The 23,584-nt window shown below is 41.9% G+C and overlaps 1 protein-coding gene across 3 annotated transcripts in view; it reads right to left on the bottom strand.

Annotated features, from left to right (window-relative positions):
* The window catches only part of CDIN1 (CDAN1 interacting nuclease 1), a 535,942-nt gene extending 515,450 nt beyond the window's left edge, over positions 1–20,492 (bottom strand). For all 3 annotated transcript variants that reach the window (XM_089671290.1, XM_089671292.1, XM_089671291.1), the window contains exons 1-2: positions 20,356–20,492; positions 10,413–10,515 (exon numbers count right to left, since the gene is read on the bottom strand). In XM_089671290.1, the coding sequence (XP_089527416.1) occupies positions 10,413–10,513 (101 nt within the window). In that variant the 5' untranslated portion in view covers positions 10,514–10,515; positions 20,356–20,492. The remainder of the gene's footprint in view (positions 1–10,412; positions 10,516–20,355) is intronic.
* Positions 20,493–23,584: the final 3,092 nt, after the last annotated feature.

Raw genomic sequence — 23,584 nt, 5'->3', positions numbered from 1 at the left:
TATGCTCCTCTTTCTGGCAATCCGATGGACGTGTCTGGGTTTGGTGGTTACCAGGAGAATGGTACTTGTCTGACTGCATTGTGCCAAGTGTAAAGTTTGGTGGAGGGGGATTATGGCGTGGGGTTGTTTTACAGGGGTTGGGTTTGGCTCCTTAGTTCCAATGAAGGGATCTCTTAAGGCATCAGCATAAAAAGACATTTTGGACAATTTAATGCTGCCAACTTTTTGGGAACAGTTTGGGAATGGACTCCTTCCTGTTCCAACATGACTGCACATCAGTGCACAAACCAAGGCCCATAAAGACATGGATGAGTAAGTTTGGGGTAGAGGAACTTAACTGGCCTGCACAGAGTCCTCACCTCAACCTGATAGCGGAGATGGCGAGCCAGGCCTTCTCATCCAACATCAGTGTCTGACCTCACAAATGCGCTTCTGGAAGAATGGTCAAACCTTCCCATAGACACCCTCCTAAACCTTGTGGACAGCCTTCCCAGAAGAGTTGAAGCTGTTATATCTGCAAAGGGCGGGCCAACTCAATATTGAACCGTACGGACTAGGACTGGGATGCCATTAAAGTTCATGTGCGCGTAAAGACAGGCATTCCAATACTTTTCGCAATATACTGTGAGGGTTTACAAACACTTTAAACTGATACATAACAATAATAACGATTAGTAATATTCTACGAAAGTTTTATTCCATCTGAATCGGTGACAAATTCCTGTGTCCTTTACCAACAGTGCATGCCACCACAGTCCGCTAAGTGCCATTTCTGTCTGCTGCTTCGTTACTCTGCTATCAGCATAAGTCACTTCTGATAAGTTTTCCTGACACCAAGAGAAAAATGTTGACAGGGGAGGAGCCTCCTGCAGATTCACAGCCTCAGCATTGTTCCTGTGTGTTCTGTGGAGGGGATGTGTCACTTCCCTCCAAATGGCTCTCAGAACTCTCTTCAATGAGTTTTGCAGTGTGTAATTTCAGCTCTCTGCCCCCTTTTTCCAAACTCTCCAACAAGCTTTATAAATTCTGCATTTTGAATGGATGTAGAGAAAACAACTGCAGATAAACAGGCACAACTTATGTAGGAGGATTTGTTTAATCTCTGTGTATAGCCTGAGGTCAGTCACTTCACTGGGTATATGTGAGGGTTTACAAGCACTTTAAAAGTGATACATATCAATAATAAAATTAGTAATATTCTGCCAAAGTTTCATTCCATCTGAATCAGTGAGAAATTCCTGTGTCCTTTACCAATGGTGCATACCACGACAATCCGCTGAAACCCCTTCCTTATATATGTGACCTACACAAAGTTATGGTCAATACGCATCTTGCCCTTTCAGCAGGGCTGGTACTTTCTCCCAGGTATTCACCAGATTTATCAGTAGGTGGCCCTCAAACCTTTACAGGTCAGCTTCCCCTCCAGCAAAAACCACTCCAAGAAAATAAAATAGACTCTGTTAGTGTAGTAATCAATACAATCATCCCTTTATTAAAACCAAATTAAAAGAGAGAGAGCTGCTTCTGCTCTGCCCGAACCTCCCTACTAAAAGGGAGTGCTGTGAAATTGCTTGTGAGGTCACTTCAACTTAGTAAAAAAAAAAAAACCTTGTACAATTGTAATAATTTAGTGCTAGTCTGTACTTTGTCTATGCAAGGCAAAATGACAGGTTTGCATTAAAGCACAAATAAACCCTTCTATCCTTTACAACTATGGAAGCTGCCATCTTAGCAATCTGCAATTCCAAGGTGGTGCACATGGGATCAGTTATGACACCAGCTATTTTTTGGCTTGACAGTTTGGTTGAGAACACAAACAACTGTGACATTATCATTCACAGCATGCCTTGAATGTAAATACTTTGAGAAATCCATGGGTCCTAGAAAACACTAACTGCTCTTACGTGCCGACCACTCCATTTACTATATGGCAGCAATGAAAATATTTATTATTTCCAGATAAAGAGAAGCAACTGATTTACTCCCCTCTTTCGTGTCTTGTAATTGATCCAGTAGTATCACATGGGGATGAGAGAAGAGTCCATATATCCCTATCCAAGCTTCGATTTCAGCAACTTGGCCATTACATATGGCTTCCTTTTCTCGCTCTCAGCAGTTATAAGAGGTGGGAGGAGCAAATTAACCACCTCCCGTTCGGCCGTTGTATATAAACGGCTAGACGGTGGCAGTGCAGGGTCGGGTGACCGTTTATAAATGGCCTCCCCGCACCCTGCTTGTGAGCGCTCCCTGGGAGCGACCAGCACCACAATCCGGTGCCCGCTGTGTCCTCCGGACACAGTGAAACACCGATCGTCGAACGGGACCTCTGTACGAGGTCCCAATCAGTGATCACATGCAAAGTAGTAAGCAAGATGTCACTTGTGACATCATTGCTTACTACGTGTGAAATCTGTGAATGAAGACAGAGGTCACATGGTACAAGCCTATTCACAACAGCCTTATACCTTGTGACAAGCTGTGACCAATCACAGCTCACACAGTATTTCTCAATGGCTGCAAAAATGCAGACAGAGAGAAAGAGAAATGATTGCTTTTACATCCTATATGGGCGTAAAAGCAATCAGTGTAAAAAAAAAAAAAATCTTCTTCACCCCCAAGTAGTACAGTGTCACCATGGTGACGCCGTACTGCTAGGGTGACAGTATGTAAAAAAAAAACAAAAAAACAAATAATAATATAAAAAAAAAAAAGTAAAAATGTAAAATAAATGTTTAAAAATTATAATTTTTGGTTATAAACTAATTTGGCTTATTTTTTTTTTACTAAAAAGAGAACGGAATAAATTTTGGCCAAGATTTATGATGAAATATTTTTTGCAAAATTTTATAAGAAATACACTTTTTTTTCACATTTTTTGGACTTTTTCATTTACATAGCAAAAAAAAATAAAAATCCCAGCGGTGAATAAATACCACCAAAATAAAGTTTTAACTGTCTCAAAAAAATGGTGAAAAATTCATATGGGTACAGTGTTGCATGACCGCGCAATTGTCATTCAAAGTGTGATAGCGCTAAAAGCTGAAAATTGCCCTGGACAGGAAGGAGGTAAAAGTGTCCAGACAGGAAGTGGTTAAAAGAAGCATGTGTTCCTGCTTGTGGGATAAAAGAAAGCCTGCTACTCTTGCCCTGTAGGGGCAAAACCACAGGTTACCTTAGAGTGGTATTAAACCCAAAAGCAAGCATTTATTATAGTGCAGCTTACCAATTCTTAGATGTGATGGCTTTACTAGTTTTCGTTTTAAGGCTCTCTTTCCCTTATTTTAACCTAGTGATCCTGCCAGTAAGTCTGTTGTTTTTCAACAGAACAAGCTAACCTGCAGATGTAGCGGTTAGAGGGGAGAGACAAAACATTTAACTCTGACAACGATCAGCGTATTTATGTAAAACCATTGTTTCAAAAGACCATTTAGTTACTTATAAAATCCCTGTCATGGTTAGTTCTCTCTAAGGGAGGACTAGAAACAATTACAAGAAAAAATTCAAAACCAGTTAAAATGTCTGCTTCCTAATTCCTGCACTGATTGGACCACCCTTGTCCTAACAAGTTAAACTAGTCAGATCTCAGTCACACAAGGTAGCCATACATTTTAGTTCATCCTTTATGAACTATACTCCCTAAATAACCAGCATGACAAAAAAAAAAACCCACAAACACACACACCAAGCAAAATATAAATAAATAAAACCACACGCTCTGTGTTCTGATGAAAATGTATTAAGTGTTCACAAAAGAGTTAAGTCATGATCACACTTTAGGTATAGACACTGTTAACAGATAGTAAGACAGGATGTTATCTTTCTCCTCCCTCCATATCACATTCCAGCACAAAACACTGAAACTGTTAGCTGAGCGAATCGCTCCCAATTTGATAATTACAACCAAGCAGCTCGTTATGCCAGAAAAACCACACTGACTCCCTCATGTACCTTTTAGTTACTGGTATAGCCTTGGCCCGTTTGCCAGCTTAGCTAAATGGACCCTGAAGTGCAAGCTAATGCTACATGATATTAGCTTCCTCTTCAAATACTCTGGATGAGTAAACACAAGCACAGCCTTTGCCAACATTTTTCTGGCAGCAGAACAGAGAAGAGTTTTTACTCTGCGACTTGGAGATTATCACTGAGAATATAACCCATCGCTTTTATAGCTTCTGGGCACTGCCGGAGAGAGGTTACCTCCACAAAATCACTATTCATGGGGGGCAATTTGCATAATAACTCTAACAATCCAAATCATTTCAATTAACCCCTTTGGTACCAAGCCAGAAACACTTTAGCTGAATATGACTTTTATTCTGCTTAAGTAGCAGTCACAGAAACATTGCTGCAACCAATGTCTACACAAATAGTACAGCGTTTACGGATCCCGGCCCATACAGCAGAACAGCTAACCACTTCTATCAATGAAAAACAAAGTTTTTCCATTTATTAGGTAGAATCTGCAAAGTCTGCATTCACACCTGAGCAGAGCATATGAACAGTGAAGGGTTTTTTTTCCCCAAAGCATTTTGCTAGTTCATAAAGCTTCCAGTTTTGTTGCCTGGGCTGAGCAACAGGAGGAGTTCTAAAGGCACAAAAAAATGAGTATTTACAGGCACTCCTATTGTCTATGGGGAGTATGCGTAAAGTGATATTAACCGCTTCAAGTCCAGACACTTTCATCCCCTTCCTGACCAGGCCAATTTTCAGCTTTCAGACTTATCACACTTTGAATGACAATTGCGCGGTCATGCAACACTGTACCCATATGAATATTTTAGCATTTTGTTTTATTCATATAAACCTTTATTTTGGTAGTATTTATTCACCACTGGGATTTTTATTTTTTTGCTATTTAAATGAAAAAGTCCAAACATTTTGAAAAAAAAGTGTTTTTCTTATAGAATTTTGCAAATAAATAATCTTTCTCCATAAATCTTGGCCAAAATGTATTCAGTTATCTTTTTAGTAAAAAAAAAAAAAAATAACCCAAATTAGTTTATAACCAAAAATTATAAATTAAAAAAAAAATTACCAATTTTATTTTATTTTTTTTATATTACATTATCTATGTTTTGTTTGTTTTTTACATACTGTCACCCTAGCAGTACAGTGTCACCACAGTGATGAAGGTGAAGGTTATGAAGATTTATTTTTTTTTTTACACTGATTGCTTTTACACCCTTAAAGGCTGTAAAAGCAATCATTCTCCTTTTTGCAGCCATTGAGAAATACTGTGAGAGCTGTGATTGGTCACAGCTTGTCACATGGTACAAGACTGTTGTGAATAGCCTTGTACCATGTGACCTCTGTGATCATTCATAGATTTCACTAGTAGTAAGCAATGATGCCAGGAAGTGACATCTTGCTTACTACTATTCATGCGATCACTGACTGGTCAATCAGTGATCACATCATCGGGACCTCACACAAAGGTCCTGTACAGCTCCAGAAAAAGCGGGCACCAGATCGCGGTGCCATGCGTTCCCAGGGAGTGCGCACAGGTAGTGAATGCAGAGGCCGTTTATAAACGGCCACCCGCTCCTGCACTGCTCCTGTCTGTCCGTTTATGTACATGGGCCAGATGGGAAGTGGTTAAAGGTTTCTATTAACCGCTTGCCATCCACCAGCTGTTTATAAACGGCAGGACGGTGGCACTCCAGGGGCGGGTTGCCGTTCATAAATGGCACCCGCCATTTCTAGCTGTGCGCGCTCCCTGGGACATCATTGCTTACTACGTGTGAAATCTGTGAATGATCACAGAGGTCACATGGTACAAGGCTATTTACAACAGCCCTGTACCATGTGACAAGCTGTAACCAATCACAGCTCACTCAGTAGTTCTCAATGGCTGCAAGAATGCAGACAGAGAGAAAGAGAAATGATTGCTTTTACATCCTATATGGGTGTAAAAGCAATCACTGTAAAAAAAAAAAAAAAAAATCTTAATCACCCCCCACAAGTAGTCCAGTGTCACCATGGTGACACTGTACTGCTAGGGCGACAGTATGTAAAAAAAAAAAAAAAAAAAAAAAAAAATAATATAAAAAAAATATAAAAATGTAAAAAAAAAATTATAATGTTTGGGTATAAACTAATTTGGCTTATTTTTTTACTAAAAAGACAACAGAATACATTTCGGCCAAGATTATTTATTTGCTAATTTTAGAAGAAAATTACTTTTTTTCAAAATTTTTGGACGTTTTCATTTACATAGCAAAAAAATAAAAATCCCAGTGGTGAATAAATACCGCCAAAATAAAGCTTTATCTGTCTAAAGAAAAAATGGTAAAAAATGCATATGGGTACAGTGTTGCATGACCGCGCAATTGTCATTCAAAGTGTGATAGCGCTGAAAGCTGAAAATTGCCCTGGACAGAAAGGGGGTAAGTGTCCGGACAGGAAGTGGTTAAAAAAAAAAAGCAAGCATGTTATACTTACCTTCTCTGTGTAATGATTTGCACAGAGCAGCCCCGATCCTTCACTTCTCAGGTCACCCGCTGGCACTGCCTGCTCCTCCCCCCTGACCAGTGTCCTCAATAGCAAGTCGCTTACTATAGGGGCACTGGTGCATGCTCGCTCCTGAGCCCCGCTCTATGCATCCATAAGACACATAGAGCTGTGGCTCAGCCATGCCCCCCACCCTCTCCTCACTGGCTCCTGGATGTGATTCAACACAACAAACACTTTTCTCCTGCGCTAGGAAAGGAATCAGTAGACCCAATAGGAATGTTCTGGAATTTTCTGGAATATGCACTGCTTGCTGCCCTCAACAGACCAGGGTGGTCCAAATACACTAGATGCAAATGGAGAAACAGAAAAAGAAAAAGGGTGCACCGACCTAGTGCATTATCATTTAAAATATTTATTGAAGAAACAAAGTAAATATCATACTTACAATAGACATAAAAACACTGGCATGTCAAAGTGAACAAGATGTATGATCCAAACAACATCTGAGTCCATACGATGGAACCCTGGATGACCAACTGTCTAACGCGTTTTAAGGACACAACCTCTTCCTCAGAGCCAACACTATAGGACTGGATATGATTGACAGTAGTAGCTGAGTCTCAGCCAATACCTAGAGAGAGACCCAGGACAGCCGAAGCGTCCATGCACAGCATTGGATCGAGAAGGGGCTCAGGTGAGTATTGAGGGCCGTGGGGGGGCAGCACACAGACTGTTTTTTACCTTCATGCATAGAATGCATGAAGGTAAAGAACCTTGAAAACCACTTTAGAAATACACGTGTGAACATGGCTAATATAAGAAACGCAAGCATGACTAGTGCTTACGGAATCTTTATTAAATTTGCACTACAAAGGATGTTTGGCTGCCTACAAACATCTCTGCAAAAATGAGATATGTCTGATGTTAAAATTGCTGTGATGATAAAAGGTACGTTTACCCAAAAATGGTAACAAAAAAATGGACCCAAAAAACTCCTGATAGTGTGCCAAATACTTGGCACATGGAAAACTGATCTATGGAATGTGTCAAATAATTGTTCAAGTTGAAGGGTTTGAAAAGTAAATGCTCCTTTCACACTGATGTAGTGCAATTTGACAGCATGGCGAGTGTAGAGCAGTGCACCTGCAGGTTTTTGCAGGTTAGCTGCACTTTTCCATAGAGTTCTATTATGTCTTGTAGTCTTGGTGCTCTTTCTGAAAGCGCACTAAACTCCTGCATGCAAATACAATGGTGCATAACAGAACTCTATGGGAAAGCACAGCCATCCCGCACCAAACCCATGGATACACTGCGCAATACCTGCAGTGTGGTCAAACCATCCACATCAGTGTGAAAGGAGCCTAAGATGTGACTAATGTGCTAAATGTTAATAATCCCAAAGTGCGCTAATATGGAGACTACACAACCACTGTTGGTCTGCTAGCTCCATGGCCAATTGTTAAGGACCTCAGGCTGTTTGGTATACTCCACATGTCTTGTCTCTAATAGAAAAAAGGCTCTGGCTACTGATTTGCACAACTAACTGTTAAGATGTATACTCTAAAGAGAACTGAAAACAATCGCAAAGTTGCACAATCTGCACCAAATAAATAATGCTCAGAAAATGAGTTCATCAATATTTAGTGCAATAGAGGTGTACAGTAATACACCAAGAGAATGATGAGGCAAGACAGTCAAGACCATTCTTTTTAAGTGCATTGGAGTATGTTTTGAGTGCAACTGTTAAAGTAAACTAAAAGGCAAAACTTTCTTTCAGTTTTGGATAAAGTGATTAGATCACATGTCAGATTTCTACTACTGTATGTGCTCCCCCCTGAGGCACTCTGGGGTGGTTCCCGTCGGGATCTTTCCCCAGCCTGGACTAGTTGAGTGACGTCCGCTGGCAGCTGAAAACGGGTCACAGGAGTGCAGAACGAACTGTACTCCTGTGATCCACAGTAGAAGTACAGCCAAAAGAGCTTTCACTGTACTTCTCTTTTAAAGAGATACAGATATATTTATAGTCCATACCAGAACAGTCTAGGGTGACAACGATGGCCCCTTCCCTTGATACAGTGAAGCAGTGGCATGGCCACCCAGGGACAGGAAGTGTGTTTTTTCCACGATCATGGGGTGAACATAAAGCAAAAGAAGGTTGAAGAAAAGAAAACTAATGCAGCTATGACACCAGGGACCAGGAAGCTTCAATATTTTACATTTTTGAGTTCAGAAACATTTTAACTGTGACTGGTAACTAGCATTAGCCATGAATTCAGGGAAGTTAAACTTTAGTCAGAAAATTAAGTCCTGCTAGATCACTTCAGGCTGGCCCCTTTTGCAGGTATAGCTATGTAAAACATTAAAAATGTTTAAAATCCATTAATACACGGTCTTCCCCTTGCTCTGCACATGCTCAGTTGCTCTCCACCTTTATGCATTTTTAGGCAATGACGAATTTCTAGAGGTCGATCTGCTGACAGCCTTAAAACAGAATTAACTGCCATGGTGCTGCACCAGTGACCAGTTATGACACCAGCCATTTGATAGTTTGACAGTTTAGTTAAGAACGAAAGCAAATGTTACAGTTAGTAAGCCCAACATTCCATGAATGTAACTGTTTTTTTAAACTAAATTGATGGGTTTAGTTCCACTTTATGATTTACTGATGTTCAGGGGCTCTGGGCTTCAACAAAATGGCAGCCTCCTGCAAGAAAAAATAGGAGCAATGCTGGAGGCAATTAACAGCTCAGACTAATTTTGGCAGCATAATTATTAATGTGGGATGTAAGTTCCTTGCAAAAGAACATTATATTTTATCACGCGCTATAGGTAAAGTTCCGCTTTATGCCACTAGTAACAAAGTGAAATTTGTTTAGAGGGGGTACAGGGGAGGGCTGACTAAAAAAATGCAGACAATTTTTAGCCTCTGCTCATAGACAGAAACTTTCTTTTAAAAAATTAAACTGATATTGATGTTTTAGTGAAGTTTAAATAGTTAGTTTGGCCGAAACTATTTACTTTGCTAATAGACGTAGTGGCTATGTACACTGTATAAATTGTATGTAGCCTCAGCTACATACAGTACACAGCGCTGTGAACTTCCAGCTAAAAGGAGCAAGCTCTGTATTGATTCATAGAATACAAAGCACCCTCTGAATGGCTAAGGAGTGCTCAGCCCAACCTGACTGTTTCGGGAGAGGGCAGGAAGTTCCCATCCTGCTGCTGGAACACAGAGCTGTACAGTGTATGTAGCTGAGCCTACACTGATCTTATACAATGCGCACAGTTAGTGAAGGTAATAGTTTGTGTGGACCAGCTTGCTCAAAAAAATTCATTAAAGTTCACTGAAACCTGGAGTACTGCTTTAAATTGGATGACAGGTTTACTTTACAAAAAGCCATAACATTGTGTGTTGACATAAGTGTCATGCACAGGCAAAACCCAAAAACCCTTGCATCCTGATATAGAATGGTTAGCAAACTTTTAAAGGGGCTCTAAAGCCAAAAGGTTTTTTCAGTACCCCCTCCCAAATACTTACCCAAGTCCTGTATTGATCCAGTGCTGTGTTTGTCTGCAGGTCTTCTCTCCTGTCTCCTCCTTCTCACAAGCTTGGCAGAGAGCAGCAGGAGACATTGGCTCCTGAGCTGTCAAAACAGTGAGCAGAGAGCAGTGCAGAGTCGTGCTGTGTATGTCATTGGACGCACACAGCCCGGCCTGGAAGCGTGCCAGCATGTGTGCTAACATAGGTAGCGGCTTTCTATAGTGGCACACACAGAAGAGAAAGAACCTACAGTGGCAGTGGGGGAACCCAGAAAAGAAGATTTGAGGCTATTCAGTGCAATATCATTGCACAAAGCAGGTAAGTATAACTTTTTTTTAGTTTTGAGGGAAAAAAGCTAAACTTTACAACCACTTTAGTTAAAAAGAAGAATGAACAAATTAAAGACAGCTTTACTCACCTGGGAAATCTCTCCATCAGCTTCTTCATACATTGCCGTGTAGGTTTCAATGTGCTGATGAAATGGGAAATCTCATCATACTGTGCCTTAGTTAACTTCATCTCTGTGATATAAACAAGCAGTCAGTACACAATGCATTATTATTTACAATAAAGCTAAAACTTATTATTGCAAAAAGTATTCACAGTAAAACTGAACTGTTTAGTAGAAACATACTTTAAAAAGCTGTGCGACAGGAATCCTTAACTCATTTATTTGGGGATCAGGTAGACATAAGCTCTCCTGGCTCGCACTCAAAAACCCCACCACGATGGGGGGGCAGGGGTCTCCCTCCTTGATTTTCACTCTTACTATCTGGTGGGCGCAGCTGTCTCATTTTTTCCACTTAGTTAAATCTGAGGCCAAACGATAACAGACTCTAGTGTGTAGGCAACCCGATCACACACTGTTTTCGCCTCTACAGGTGGTCTCATGGGACAATGGGCACCCCGGTGTCCATGTGACTCGCGACCCAGCGCACCAACACAAACGTATCTGAGAGCTAGCTCTTCATCGTGTAAATGCCCCCTCTCTTATCATTCACGTTCCCCTCTTGCTCAACCCTTGGCTGCATGAACTACTCACTATCCCTAACCCTGAGGTATGGTCCTCTAGGGGAATCATATACTTTCACCAGGTGGTTGCACCCTCCGGGCCCAAGCCGTTTCAAGCCTTAAATGAGTTCAACCTCCCCAATCATATGTTATTTAGATACCTACAGCTCCGTCATGCCTTGCAGGCCCAGTTCCCTGAGCGAGCCCCTCTTCTTCAACCCTTATCTCTGATAGACGATGTTCTCGGGTCTGAGCCTACAATGCTAATTTCTCAAATGTTTACTGGAAGTGTTCCCTGCTACAAAACATGTAATATCACTGTACCATGTTTTTTACCGGTTAATATACAATAAAGTTGTTTCAATGTTAAAAAAAAAAAGAAGAAGCTCTGTGACATTATCGCTACCATTGATTAAAGAATATGTAAATCCAACATTTCATATACTATATTGCCAAAAGTATTGGGACACCCCTCCAAATCATTGGATTGAGGTGTTCCAATCACCTCCATGGCCAAAGGTGTATAAAATCAAGCACCTAGGCATGTAGACGGTTTCTACAAACATTTGTGAAAGAATGGGTCGCTCGAAGGAGCTCAGTGAATTCAAGCATGGTAACGTGATAGGTTGCTACCTGTGCAATAAATCCATTCGTGAAATTTCCTTGCTGCTAAATATTCCACGGTAAACTGTTAGTGGTATCTTAGCAAAGTGGAAGCAACTGGGAACAACAGAAACACAGCCACAAAGCGGTAGGCCACGTAAAATGACAGAATGGGGTCAGCGCATGCTAAAGCGTAAAGTGCGCAGAAGTCACCAACTGTCTGCAGAGTCAATAGCTGAAGACCTCCAAACTTCATGTGGCCTTCAGATTAGCACAACAGTGCGCAGAGAATTTCATGGAATGGGTTTCCATGGCCGAACAGCTGCATTGAAGCCTTACATCACTAAGTGCAATGCAAAGTGCCAGATGCAGTGGCGTAAAGTATGCCGCCACTGGAGTCTAAAGCAATGGAGACATGCTCTCCGGAGTGATAAATCACGCTTTTCTGTCTGGCAATCCGACGGATGTGTCTGGGTTTGGCAATTGCCAGAAGAACGGTACTTGCCTGTCTGCATTGTGCCAATTGTAAAGTGTGGTGGAGGTGGGATTATGATGTGGGGTTGTTTTTTAGAGGTTGGTCTTGGCCCCTTAGTTCCAGTGAAGGGAACTCTTAAGGCGTCAGAATACCAAGACATTTTGGACAATTTCATGCTCCTAACTTTTTGGGAACAGTTTGGGGATGGCCCCTTTCTGTTCCAACATGATTGCACCCCAGTGCACAAAGCAAGGTCCATGGATGAATGAGTTTGGGGTGGAGGAACTTGACTGGTCTGTACAGAGTCCTGACCTCAACCCGATAGAACACCTTTGTGGTGAATTCGAATTGAGACTGAGAGCTAGGCCTTCTCATCCAACATCAGTGCCTGACCCCAGAAATGCTTTTCTGGAAGTATGGTCAAACATTCTGTCACGATCAGAGGTCAGGCTCAAAGACCAGTTGCTATAGCAGTGGAAAGGCTTACCTGAAACCAGCAGGATAGGTACACAGGCAGGTCACCGTGGCAGATGAGTGGTATCACCCGAGGTGCGGAGTCTAAGTACCAACTGGTGTTCACCAGAGCTCCTAACAGTGGAGATGGATTTGGCTGCATGTTAGCACCAGGTCACGGTCCTCAGGATCACCCCACCAGGTGGTGCAACAAGCGGAGGTCCAGTAGCATATAAACAGGTAAGGTTTAAACGGAAGCGTGGTCAGTAAACAAGCCAAAGTCGGTAAGGAACAGTCGCAGGTTGGGATCAGGCAGAAGCGTAGTCGAGAACAAGCCAAGGGTCAATAACGAGTGATAGCAAACGGATAACAGCAGAGATGATAAGGAGCACGATACTGGCTGGAGAGCACAATAATCAGGCAAACAGGAAATGCAGAGACATGGCTTATATCAGGAAGTTCATGGGAGGAGCAAGGGGTTCATGATAAACAAGGTCAAGGTAGGATCATCCAAATGATTGTCAAGGGAGCTGTCCAGCATTCCAGGTGGCTCAGCAAGAAGAAACATTGCCACTCAACGCAGAAGGCCCAGGTTCGGGCCCAGGCTCTGACACATTTCCATAGACACACTCCTAAACCTTGTGGACAGCCTTCCCAGAGGAGTTGAAGCTGTTATAGCTGCAAAGGGCGGGCCAACTCAATATTGAACCCTAAGGACTAAGATCGGGATGCTATTAAAGTTCATGTGTGTACAGCCTCGCGCACAGCTATTCACTGGGAAGATCAGTGTACTGCTGTTGCTATTTATACTTAGATAGTGCTAAAAATTTTACACACTATATATATATATATATATATATATATATATATATATATATATATATATATATTGTACATTCACACCTGTCCCTAACCCTCAAGGATATAAAAAGTCTACACACCCCGGGTAAAAGTTCAGGTTTCTGTGATGTAAAAGAAAGAGTCAAAGATAAATAATTTCAGAGCTTTTTCTGCCTTTAATGTGACCCATAACATGTACAACTCAATTGAAAAACAAACTGGAATCTTTTAGGGGAGGGGAGGAGTAAACATAAAAAACTAAAATAATGTGGTTGCATAAGTGTGCACACCTTCTTATAACTGGGGAAGTAGCTGTGCTCAGAATTAAGCAATCACATTCAAAATCATGTTAAACAGGAGTCAATACACACCTGCCATGATTTAAAGTTCCTCTGATTAACCCCATAAAAAGTTCAGCTGTTCTAGTAGGTCTTTCCTGACATTTTCCTACAGCTAAAGCCATGGTCCGCAGAGAGCTTCCAAAGCATCAGAGGGATCTCATTGTTAAAAGGTATCAGTCAGGAGAAAGGTACAAAAGAATTTCCAAGGCATTAGATATACCATGGAACACAGGGAAGACAGTCCTCATCAAGTGGAGAAAATATGGTGCAACAGTGACATTACCAAGAACTGGACGTCCCTCCAAAGTTGATGAAAAGACGAGAAGAAAACTGGTCTGGGAGGCTGCCAAGAGGCCTACAGCAACATTAAAAGCGCTACAGGAATATCTAGCAAGTACTGGCTGTGTGGTACATTTAACAATCTCCCATATTCTTCATATGTCTGGGCCAGGGGTAGGCAAACTGCGGCTCTCTAGCTGTTGTGGAACTACATTTCCCACGAGGCATTGCAACATTACAAAACTGACAGTTACAGCTATGACTTGCAGAGGCATGATGGAACTTGTAGTCCTGCAACAGCTGGAGAGCTACAGGTTGCCTACCCCTGGTCTGGGCTATGGGGTAGAGTGGCAAGACGGAACCCTTTTCTTACAAAGAAAAACATCCAAGCCCAGCTAAATTTTGCAAAAACACATCTGAAGTCTCCCAAAAGCATGTGGGAAAATGTGTTATGGTCTGATGAAACCAAGCTTGAACCTTCTGGCCATAATCCCAAAAGATATGTGTGGAGAAAAAACAACACTGCACATCACCAAAAAAACACCATACCCAAAGTGAAGCATTGTGGTGGCAGTATCATGCTTTGGGGCTGTTTTTCTTCAGCTGGAGATGGGGCCTTAGTCAAGGTAGAGGGAATTATGAACAGTTCCAAATACTAGTCAATATTGGCACAAAACCTTCAGGCTTCTGCTAGAAAGCTGAACATGAAGAGAAACTTCATCTTTCAGCATGCCAACGACCTAAAGCATACATCCAAGTGAACAAAGGAATGGCTTCACCAGAAGATAATTAAAGCTTTGGAATGGCCCAGCCAAAGCCCAGACCTGAATCCGATCCAAATTCTGTGGGATGATCAGAAGAGGGCTGTGCACAGGAGACTCCCTCGCAACCTGACAAATTGGAGTGTTTTTGCAAGGAAAAGTGGGCAAATATTGCCAAGCCAAGATGTGCCATGCTGATAGACTCATACCCAAAAAGACTGAGTGCTGTAATAAAATTAAAAGGTGCTTTAACAAAGTATTAGTTTTAGGGTGTGCACACTTATGCAACCATTTGATTTTAGTTTATTTTTTACTTCCCTCCACCTAAAAGATTTCAGTTTGTTGTTCAATTGAGTTGTACAGTTTATAGGTCACATTAAAGGTGGAAAAAGTTCTGAAATTATTTATCTTTGTCTCATTTTGTTATATCACAGAAACCTGACATTTTAGTGAGGGTGTGTAGACCTGCTATATCCATTGTACACATATTAGGGCCAATTTAGACAGGAACCAATTAACCTACCAGCATGTATTTGGGGTGTGGGAGGAAACCCACACAGGCAAAAAAGGGAGAACATGTAAACTCCAGGCAGGTGGTATTCGAATCAACGACCCTAGTACTGCCAAGCAGAAGTGCTAACCATTTAGCCGCTGTGCGGTTTCTCCTTCTTGTATGTAGCTGAGAACAGAGGATATGTGATCACTTATTAAAAAAAAAGGAAAAAGGCATTTACGTAATTTTATTTTGTATCTATACACAAATATTTTGCCTTTTATTTCTATTTTAAACTGAATGGGTTGTTTTACAAGGTGAGGATTCACAAATACTTTAAAAAGCGGCTATGGCTGGATACCCAGATAAGGTATTATAGAGGTGAATACAGTTCTCATCATGCAATAGGAATTGTAGCTGTGAAAGGGAAGAATGGGGGTGGGACTGGGGGTGGGTATGTTTCAATTTAAACATTGTCAGTGTGAGGTCATGTTGGGCTGGACAGACCTGGAGCTTCCTGGCCTATCAGTAAAATAGTGCAGTGTCGGTAGGCGGGTCAGAGAGGGAGTCTGAGATGCCTAGGTCTGCCCACTACAGCGAAAGGCGACATAATTATTACTGAACAAGAGGAGAACTGTGTAAAAAAAAAAGTATGTACAGCAAGAAAAGACTGAAAACATGACCTAAGAGTTCTGCTTTAACTGTATGTCAGGTGCTGAGGACCTTACACCATGAACTGTCTGTTTGTTTATGTGGCTGGAGCCACCAGGTGCTGCATGCAGGCAGCCCATGCAAGTCCATGGGGATGCATTGACTGCATGGACATAGCCGCTGTCCTTATTTGACAGGTGTGTGGTTGAGCAGCCCCAAAATGTAGACAGTCTGCATTCAGGGTCTCTCACTTGCACCCACATACCTTTCAAATTATGATGAGCTGCTGTGCCCCCATGGACTTACATGAGCAGCCTGATTGAGGTATTAGAGGTCAATTCACGTGATTCATTTGCACAAATTAATGAATGAGATAATAAAAGACAATACAAAGTAAAATATCAAATGTAAGGTAAATACCACACATTTGTTAAAATAGTGAGGTAAATACTGCAAAAAACATGACATAAATCATTAAAGCGGAGCTCCACCCAAAAGGGGAAGTTACACTTTAAAGACTGCTCTCCAGCTCCCCATTAAGGATTGGCACCTTTGGGGGGCGGGTCCCCGAATTTGACAGGTACCCACTCCCACTTCTGGTCCGATCGCCTAGGTGACCAGAATTTGTCCTCCCTGTAGTCTTTTGGGACACGTGACAGGTCCCAAAAGACTACAGGATATTTATGAAGCTCAGCGCTACTCGCGCATGCGCAGTGGCCACCCGGCTGTGAAGCCGCAAGCTGTCACAGCCAGGTGCCCACACTGAAGATGCCGGCGCCTAAAACACAGGGCAGCCAGTGAAACGGGCTGTGGGACACACACCGTGGGACCCAGGGACAGGTAAGTGGCTGTTTTTTAAAAGTCAGCAGCTACAGTTTTTGTAGCTGATGACTTTTATTTTTTGACAGGGTGAGTGGAACTCCACATTAAAGTCAATTAATTAAAAAACACACACATTCGTTATTTATCACCAGGTGTTTGCTGGTGGTATTTTAAGAATGTTCAAAATAACGATTAGAGGAACTCTGCGCTGGCCAGAAAGTGAAAAGTATACAATGTATCAGTGTAAACATGGTTTCCACAGGAATGAAAATAAATTGTAACATTTCATCAGAGGGAGATCATTTTGTGAATGAAAGCACACTACAATGTTTTCATAGTTTCACTGTATTGATGTGTGCATTCTGGTGCAATGTTAGCCTAGAAACTGTGAAAAAACACCAAAAATAACGCAAAATTTAAGTGAAAAATATAGCAAAACATAAATATTTAATGAAATTTGGTAAGTAATGCATGTTTTTTAGTGAACTGACCACTTTTAAAATAAAAAGCGCATGAGTTTTTTTTAACTCAAAAATCCATGCACTACTTATCTTTTAGTGAATTTACCCTTTAGAGTGAAAATCTCTTATCAGTGCTACCTGTCTCATACCATGCAAATCTGTTGCAGTTCGCTGCTCAGGATTACACACAGGAGTCGCAAATACACTTGTGAGGGGAACTTATTAACCACTTGCCCTTTTGAGGATTTATCCCCCTTCCTGACCAGGCCAATTTTTGCGTTACGGTGCTGTGTTATTATAACTGACAACTGCGCGGTCATGCAACGCTGCACACAAATGAAATTTACACCCCAGTCTCACTGCGTGCGGCTTGGCATGGGATTTGCATGCCATGTGACTTGCAACTTGTATGCCATGTCGCACCCTATTGTCCGCAATTACAGCGGTCAAATCGGTGCAGTTCCAACCGTCGGAGTTGCACCGATTTCTAAAGAAGTACATGCATTACTTTTCGTGCAAATGGCATAGACGTCTGTGTCAGATGTCTTGCAAATTGCACCTAAAATCGGCATATCCCCCAACTTTGAAATCATGCGACTTCACTGTAAGTTGCATGATTTCAAAGTTGGGCTTGATGTGACTGGGGTGTTGCGTCCTTTTTTTTCCCCACAAATTGAGCTTTCTTTCGGTGGTATTTGATCGCCTGTGCATTTTTTATTTTTTGCGCTATAAAAAAAAACAAAAAAGACCAACAATTTTCAGAAAAATCTATATTTTTGACTTATTACTATTAAACAAGTCCAGTAAAAAAATCTAATTTTGTCATAAATTTATGCCAAAATGTATTCTACTACATGTCTTTGCTAAAAAAAATCCCAATACGTGTAAATTAGCTTCCGTGAAAGCTATAGCATTTGCAAATGGCGGTATATATACTGGGGTTTTTTTTTTTTTTTTTTACTAGTAATGCTGGTGATCAACAACTTATAGCGGGACTGCGTCTGACATTCTGACACTGGGGAGAACTGACCTGGTGTCACTGACATCCTCAGTGACACCAATACAGTGATCAGTGCTGAAAAAAAAAGCACTGTCACTGTACTAATGGTACTGGGCAGCAAGGGGTTAATATGAGGACAATCAAATAGTTAACTGTGTGCTGGGAGTGTTTTATTAGGGGTGTCAGTGTGCTTTGGATGGCTGTGGTATGCACAGCCATCCAAATCAGTTTGCCCGAGCTGACAGGGAGAACTGTTCGTACACAAAACAGTTCTCCTCACCATTGGAGATCCTCGAAAAATTGACAGCCACAATTGGCAAAGCTGGTGATTGGCAGCCATGAATGGCGGTGCAGGTAGGGTGTGCGCACTCGCCCCCTACCCAGAAATGCGAAATCCTGTATATATACGTGATTTTGCGCACCTGTAGCAGTATTTCCGCTATAGGGCGGTCGGAAAGCGGTTAAAGGATAGGTTTACCTTTGGACAAAAAATAATAAATGCAAATTGTTTTTGCAGGTTTTGTTTTGGGAGCCTGTTAAGCATTGCACCACCGCTCAGAAGATTGTTGGTGCCATGCAGGTCTCCTGAAGACCTGTCAGTATATCTGCTTGTCCATATGGGATGTACAGGTGAGCAGATATACTGACAGGAAGAATCAATGAACTACCACAGTGCTCACAGTGTTGTGATGGTTCACTGAGAACTACAAGCCAACATCCACTAAGGCTGACAGGACTTGTAGCTTTGTAGACATGGTTTTTTATTTTGACAGCTAGCAGGGAGAGAAGATCCCCGCTAGCTGTCAAAGCTGAGGATCAGTACATTCATAACATGTTACATGTAACAACCTGAATATGGATGTAACATGTTATGAAAGGCAAACTTATCCCTTAACACGGGAGCAGCTGTGCATTGTAAGCAATCAGCTACTACCTTCATCTTGTATAGTTAGGCTCATTTCACACGGGCGTTCCATATGTCCGGTTTCATCTGGCTGTTTACTGATGAAAAACGGATACCCATGTATTTCTATGGACTAGCGGATGTAAACGGATGATCATGTGTTTACATCCATTAATGTCTGCATCTGTTAACATCTGTTTTTTTTATGGAAGAAAACCCTATTTTTCTTCCAGTAAAAAAACAGATGTGAACAGACGAAAAACAAATGTAAATGAATAAAAAACGGATGTAAACTGATGAAAAACGGATGTAAACTGATGAAAAACGGATGTAAACTAATCCGTTTTTTCTTAGAAAAAACTTAACTGTTGAAAAAAACAGACGACTGTGTGAAAGGGGCCTTACAGCAGTATTAAACACAAAAGACAAAAAATTGCAGCTTACCAATTCTTAGATATGTTGGCTGAATACTTTTTTTTTTTTTTTAGGCTTTCATTCTTCTATATTCATCTGGTGATCTGGCTAGTAAGTCTGTTTTTCAAAAAGATAAGCTCTCTTCCCGATATATCAGCTACAGGAATGTGACAACCCATTTACCACTGACAGGTGTGCTTACAATGATCAGCTTTTATGTAAAACCTTTATCCGAAAAGAAAAACAAAACTGTTGCTGTAACTGCTCATAAAATGTGAGCTGTAGTTTGGCTTCAGCCTGTTATTGTAGTTAAATCTGCTAGTACATTTAACACTACCCTCCCCTTCCCAGAGCAACAATGCTGCTGTTTGCTGTTCCCCGTGCTCCTTCCTCCAGAGTAGGCGACACTCTAGTAGAGGAAGTGTGTTACTGGACAGATCACCTGGTGAAAAAGCCTCAAAAAGAAACCGCATGTAGCCACCTCATAAGCAGTGATATTTTACATTTTTGGTTTTGGGTCTAATACTGCTTTAAGCTTTGCAAATGAAAGATGATTGGTTGTCATGTGCAGCTGCTCCAGTTGTAGGGCATCCCCTCTGTATATGTGTTGCAGACTTTAATACGTGAGAAGCAGCCTGATTTCAGTCGAATTGTGTCACTAATTGAATAATGACCACAATGATTTTGAATTGTGCACCAAAACTGCTATAGTCAGCCCCTAGAACTCCTAACAGAGGCACACGTTGGTGCAGTATATACATATGTATTGGTGTGTGTCCTGGGCCTCAGGTTGACTCTCGCTGTTCTCACAACGTAACACTATTTTCTCAAACGGCGTTTTCTCGGCTCTTACTTTTCTCTCTGCACAGACGTGGAGTTCATTCGCCTGCCTCTTCCCTCCTCAACTTTCCCGGGTCTCTTAGCTCTCACCACTACTTCCTGATTCTGCGCTCCAAGCCTCGTTCTCATCTTTACTCTGCATTCTAAACCCCGTCCTAGATCTATCCTGCGTTTCAAGCCTCGTTCTCTCAAGTTACAAGCCTCACGTTGGCTGCGTGCCTCTCAGTCACATGGGTACAAGCGCAACGATTGAACCGCTTCTCTTTAAAACACAACAAAACTTTATTAATATACACCTATTACACTCACATTATTAGTGTGACAAACAGGCCTATAAAGGTATCCCTAATTAGGATTGTGCACTGTGTGGTTGAATAAATTTGTGCTTTTATCATGCATCGGTAAATGACCACTGCTCAGTTCTCTGGCATTCTCAGAGGATCAGTTCTCTGAATGCCTTTTTATGAAGCGGTGTAGATCGCTTCTCCTAATGAGGAGAGAAGCAATCTACAAACGCTTTGAACACTAGAAAACGGCTGATGTTACTGTAATCTCGCGAGATTACAGTAAGAGATCAGTCAAACATCGTTTACTAAGCAGCGGTAATTTACCACTGCTTTGTTTGCGGTTCCCCCGATTCTCCACCTCTGGGCTGGAGAATCTGGAGGGAAAACACAGATCGCCAGTGAAGGGCTGACATGGCTCCTTCATACACTGGCAGAGATGATCAGCGGAGCATATGTTCTCCGCTGATCATCTCTGTTTCCTAAACCACTAATAATCTGAGATCAGCAACGATCCTCAGGATCGCCACTGATCTCTGTTTCATAAAAGGGCACCAAAGTGTATATATTTAGGGCAGCATAGTGGCTAAATGGTTAGCTCTCACATCTGGCAGCACTAGGGTCGTTGGTTAAAATCCCAACCATGGCACCACCTGCCTGGAGTTTGCATGTTCTCCCTGTGCCTGCATAGGTTTCCTCCAGGTACTCCAGTTTCCTCCCACACTCCAAAGACATGCTGGCAGGTTAATTGGATCCTGTCTAAATTGGTCCTAGTATGTGTATGCATGAATGTAAGTTAGGGACCTTAGATTGTACACCTCTTGAGGGTAAGGGACTGATGTGAATGTACTATATATATATATATATATATGTATATATGTGTGTGTGTGTACATTGACAGTGCTATATACCTGTAATAATAAATAAAATATTAAATGTAGCACTACCCCTTTAGGAATTACTGAAGATTTGGGTCCCCCTATAGTCCTGCACAGCCAGGCAACACAGTTTGCACAGACTTTCATTCCGTAGACAGTCCTTGAGCTTGTTTGTTTTTTTTTCTTACTAGGGGAACTGAACTTGGTTGGGTTAATGGTATATGGGATGCCCAAGGAACAGTAAACTGAGGACAACTTCCTGGCAACTATGTACAAGGCTTTACACAGCAAAACTCTTCTTGGCGAGCTCTCCAGCCTCTTCTGGTGTACCACCCCAGATAATCCTCTTCTTGTCCAGCTGGAATCCCTGGGCAAGGGGATCCAGTGCCTGCCACTTTAGGTTAAACAGTCCAGGGTAAAAAGCTAGTCAGGTTTCCTACCAGAATGCTCTTTTCCCCTTAGCTGGCCAGGGGGTGTAGGATTACTCACTCAGTCCCTTTCCAGTGATCTGGCTTAGGTAGGCCTTTCAGGCCTTCTGCTGGGCTGGCTCCTTTCTTGGATCCACAGGTAGTTCTCAAATAAGGGACTGGTGAGGCTGAGTGATCCACCTGTCCAGGTCCCAGCCTTTAGGTAGGCCCCTTTCCACTGAGAACCCTCTGAGGGTCCCGTATCTCTTCCTCTCTCACATCTTCCATGTGAACTCTCCTGCTGCTGAGCAGGCTCAGTCCTTTTTAAGGACTGTCCTGAGCCCATGCCAAACCTCCTGCCTAGGGATTGGTTAGGATCCCCTAAGTATGCAGGTCAACCCCTCTTCACCCCACCCACTGCTTCTAGAATCTTCTCCAAGATTTTAGGGTTGGAGGGTATCAAGGAACTGATCTGCAGAGCCTCTAAGCCCAAATGTGACCCTGCTTACAATTCCCAGACTGCTGCTCAGCCTAACTAACAATTAGCAACTAGCTCCCCCTGGCTATCTAGAGGGGTGCTATATAAACATAGCTATATATATTCATAAGTTAAGCCCTTGGTAATACCTCACATGTGTGGGATGATCACTGTTTGTGTGCTTAGGTGACCGTCACGTGCATTAGCCTTTCATGTGAGCACAGAGGGGGGGGGGGGGGGGGGCACTTTAAATTTTTATTTATTTATTTTTACACTGTCACTTTAATTTTTGTTTTGTTTTTATTGCTGTCACAAGGAATGTAAACATGCAGGCATGTGACAGAGATCTCTTTATGAACAGATCTGGAGTCAATAAGACCCCAAAGCCCTTCTTCTCTTAGGTCATTGCTTCTGGGTTACTATATCATGAAGACAAACAAAGTCAACCTGGTCTCTGTTCGGCTCTATGATCAATCAGCCAAAGTGCTGGCTGGTTGATCGGGACTCCCTGCGGGATGAAAGATCCCGGTAAAACTGTGGAAGCCATAGTAACACACTGACCCCTTCACTCATTAAGGAGTTCCTCTTATTTATTAGAATGTGAATATAGGTTCTAGAATCTGGAAAGCACCAAGAATCCATTGCACAAAAAAAGGTAAAGCAAGCGAGAAACATTAAAAAACATTAAAAAAATAACCTTTGTTTGTTGGATCACTTCAGGAAGGTCTATAAGTGTGACCTGGCCAATGTAAAGTTTTTTTTTATGTATAATCTATGTGTATTAAGTTTTTAGGTTTTAGACAGAGGGTTATAGAGAGAGACAATTAAATTGTCCTTACAGAAGTAAAATAGTTGTAAGTATAATGTTAGATCATTTTTAGGCAGAAGCAGAGTAGCAGCCTGGGATGAGTCAGCCTGGGGAGTGAGGTAGTGAGGTAACCTCAGGACAGGCTGGGAGGCTCTATCAGGCTAGGAGCCCTCCTTCTGGACCACCTCTCCAAAAACCTTTCTGAAGGAGTGAAAAACAGGTGCAAGGACTCTGTAAACTTTTCTCAATTATTGCTTCACTCGGTGCTCAGATCTGGAAGCAGCCGATGCTCCCGAAATGTGGAAAGCAGGAAAGGTCAGCACTCAGGATATTATCCAACCGTAAACTTCTTTATTAAATAACAGCATGTACAAAGCTGAAAATACC

This window comes from Staurois parvus, unplaced genomic scaffold (genome assembly GCF_062004578.1).
Source record: "Staurois parvus isolate SC_StPar_1 unplaced genomic scaffold, SC_StPar_1.0 ptg000104l, whole genome shotgun sequence".
Lineage (NCBI taxonomy): Eukaryota > Metazoa > Chordata > Amphibia > Anura > Ranidae > Staurois > Staurois parvus.
Note: the sequence above shows the minus strand (reverse complement) of the source record. Positions and strands in the feature narration are given on the sequence as shown.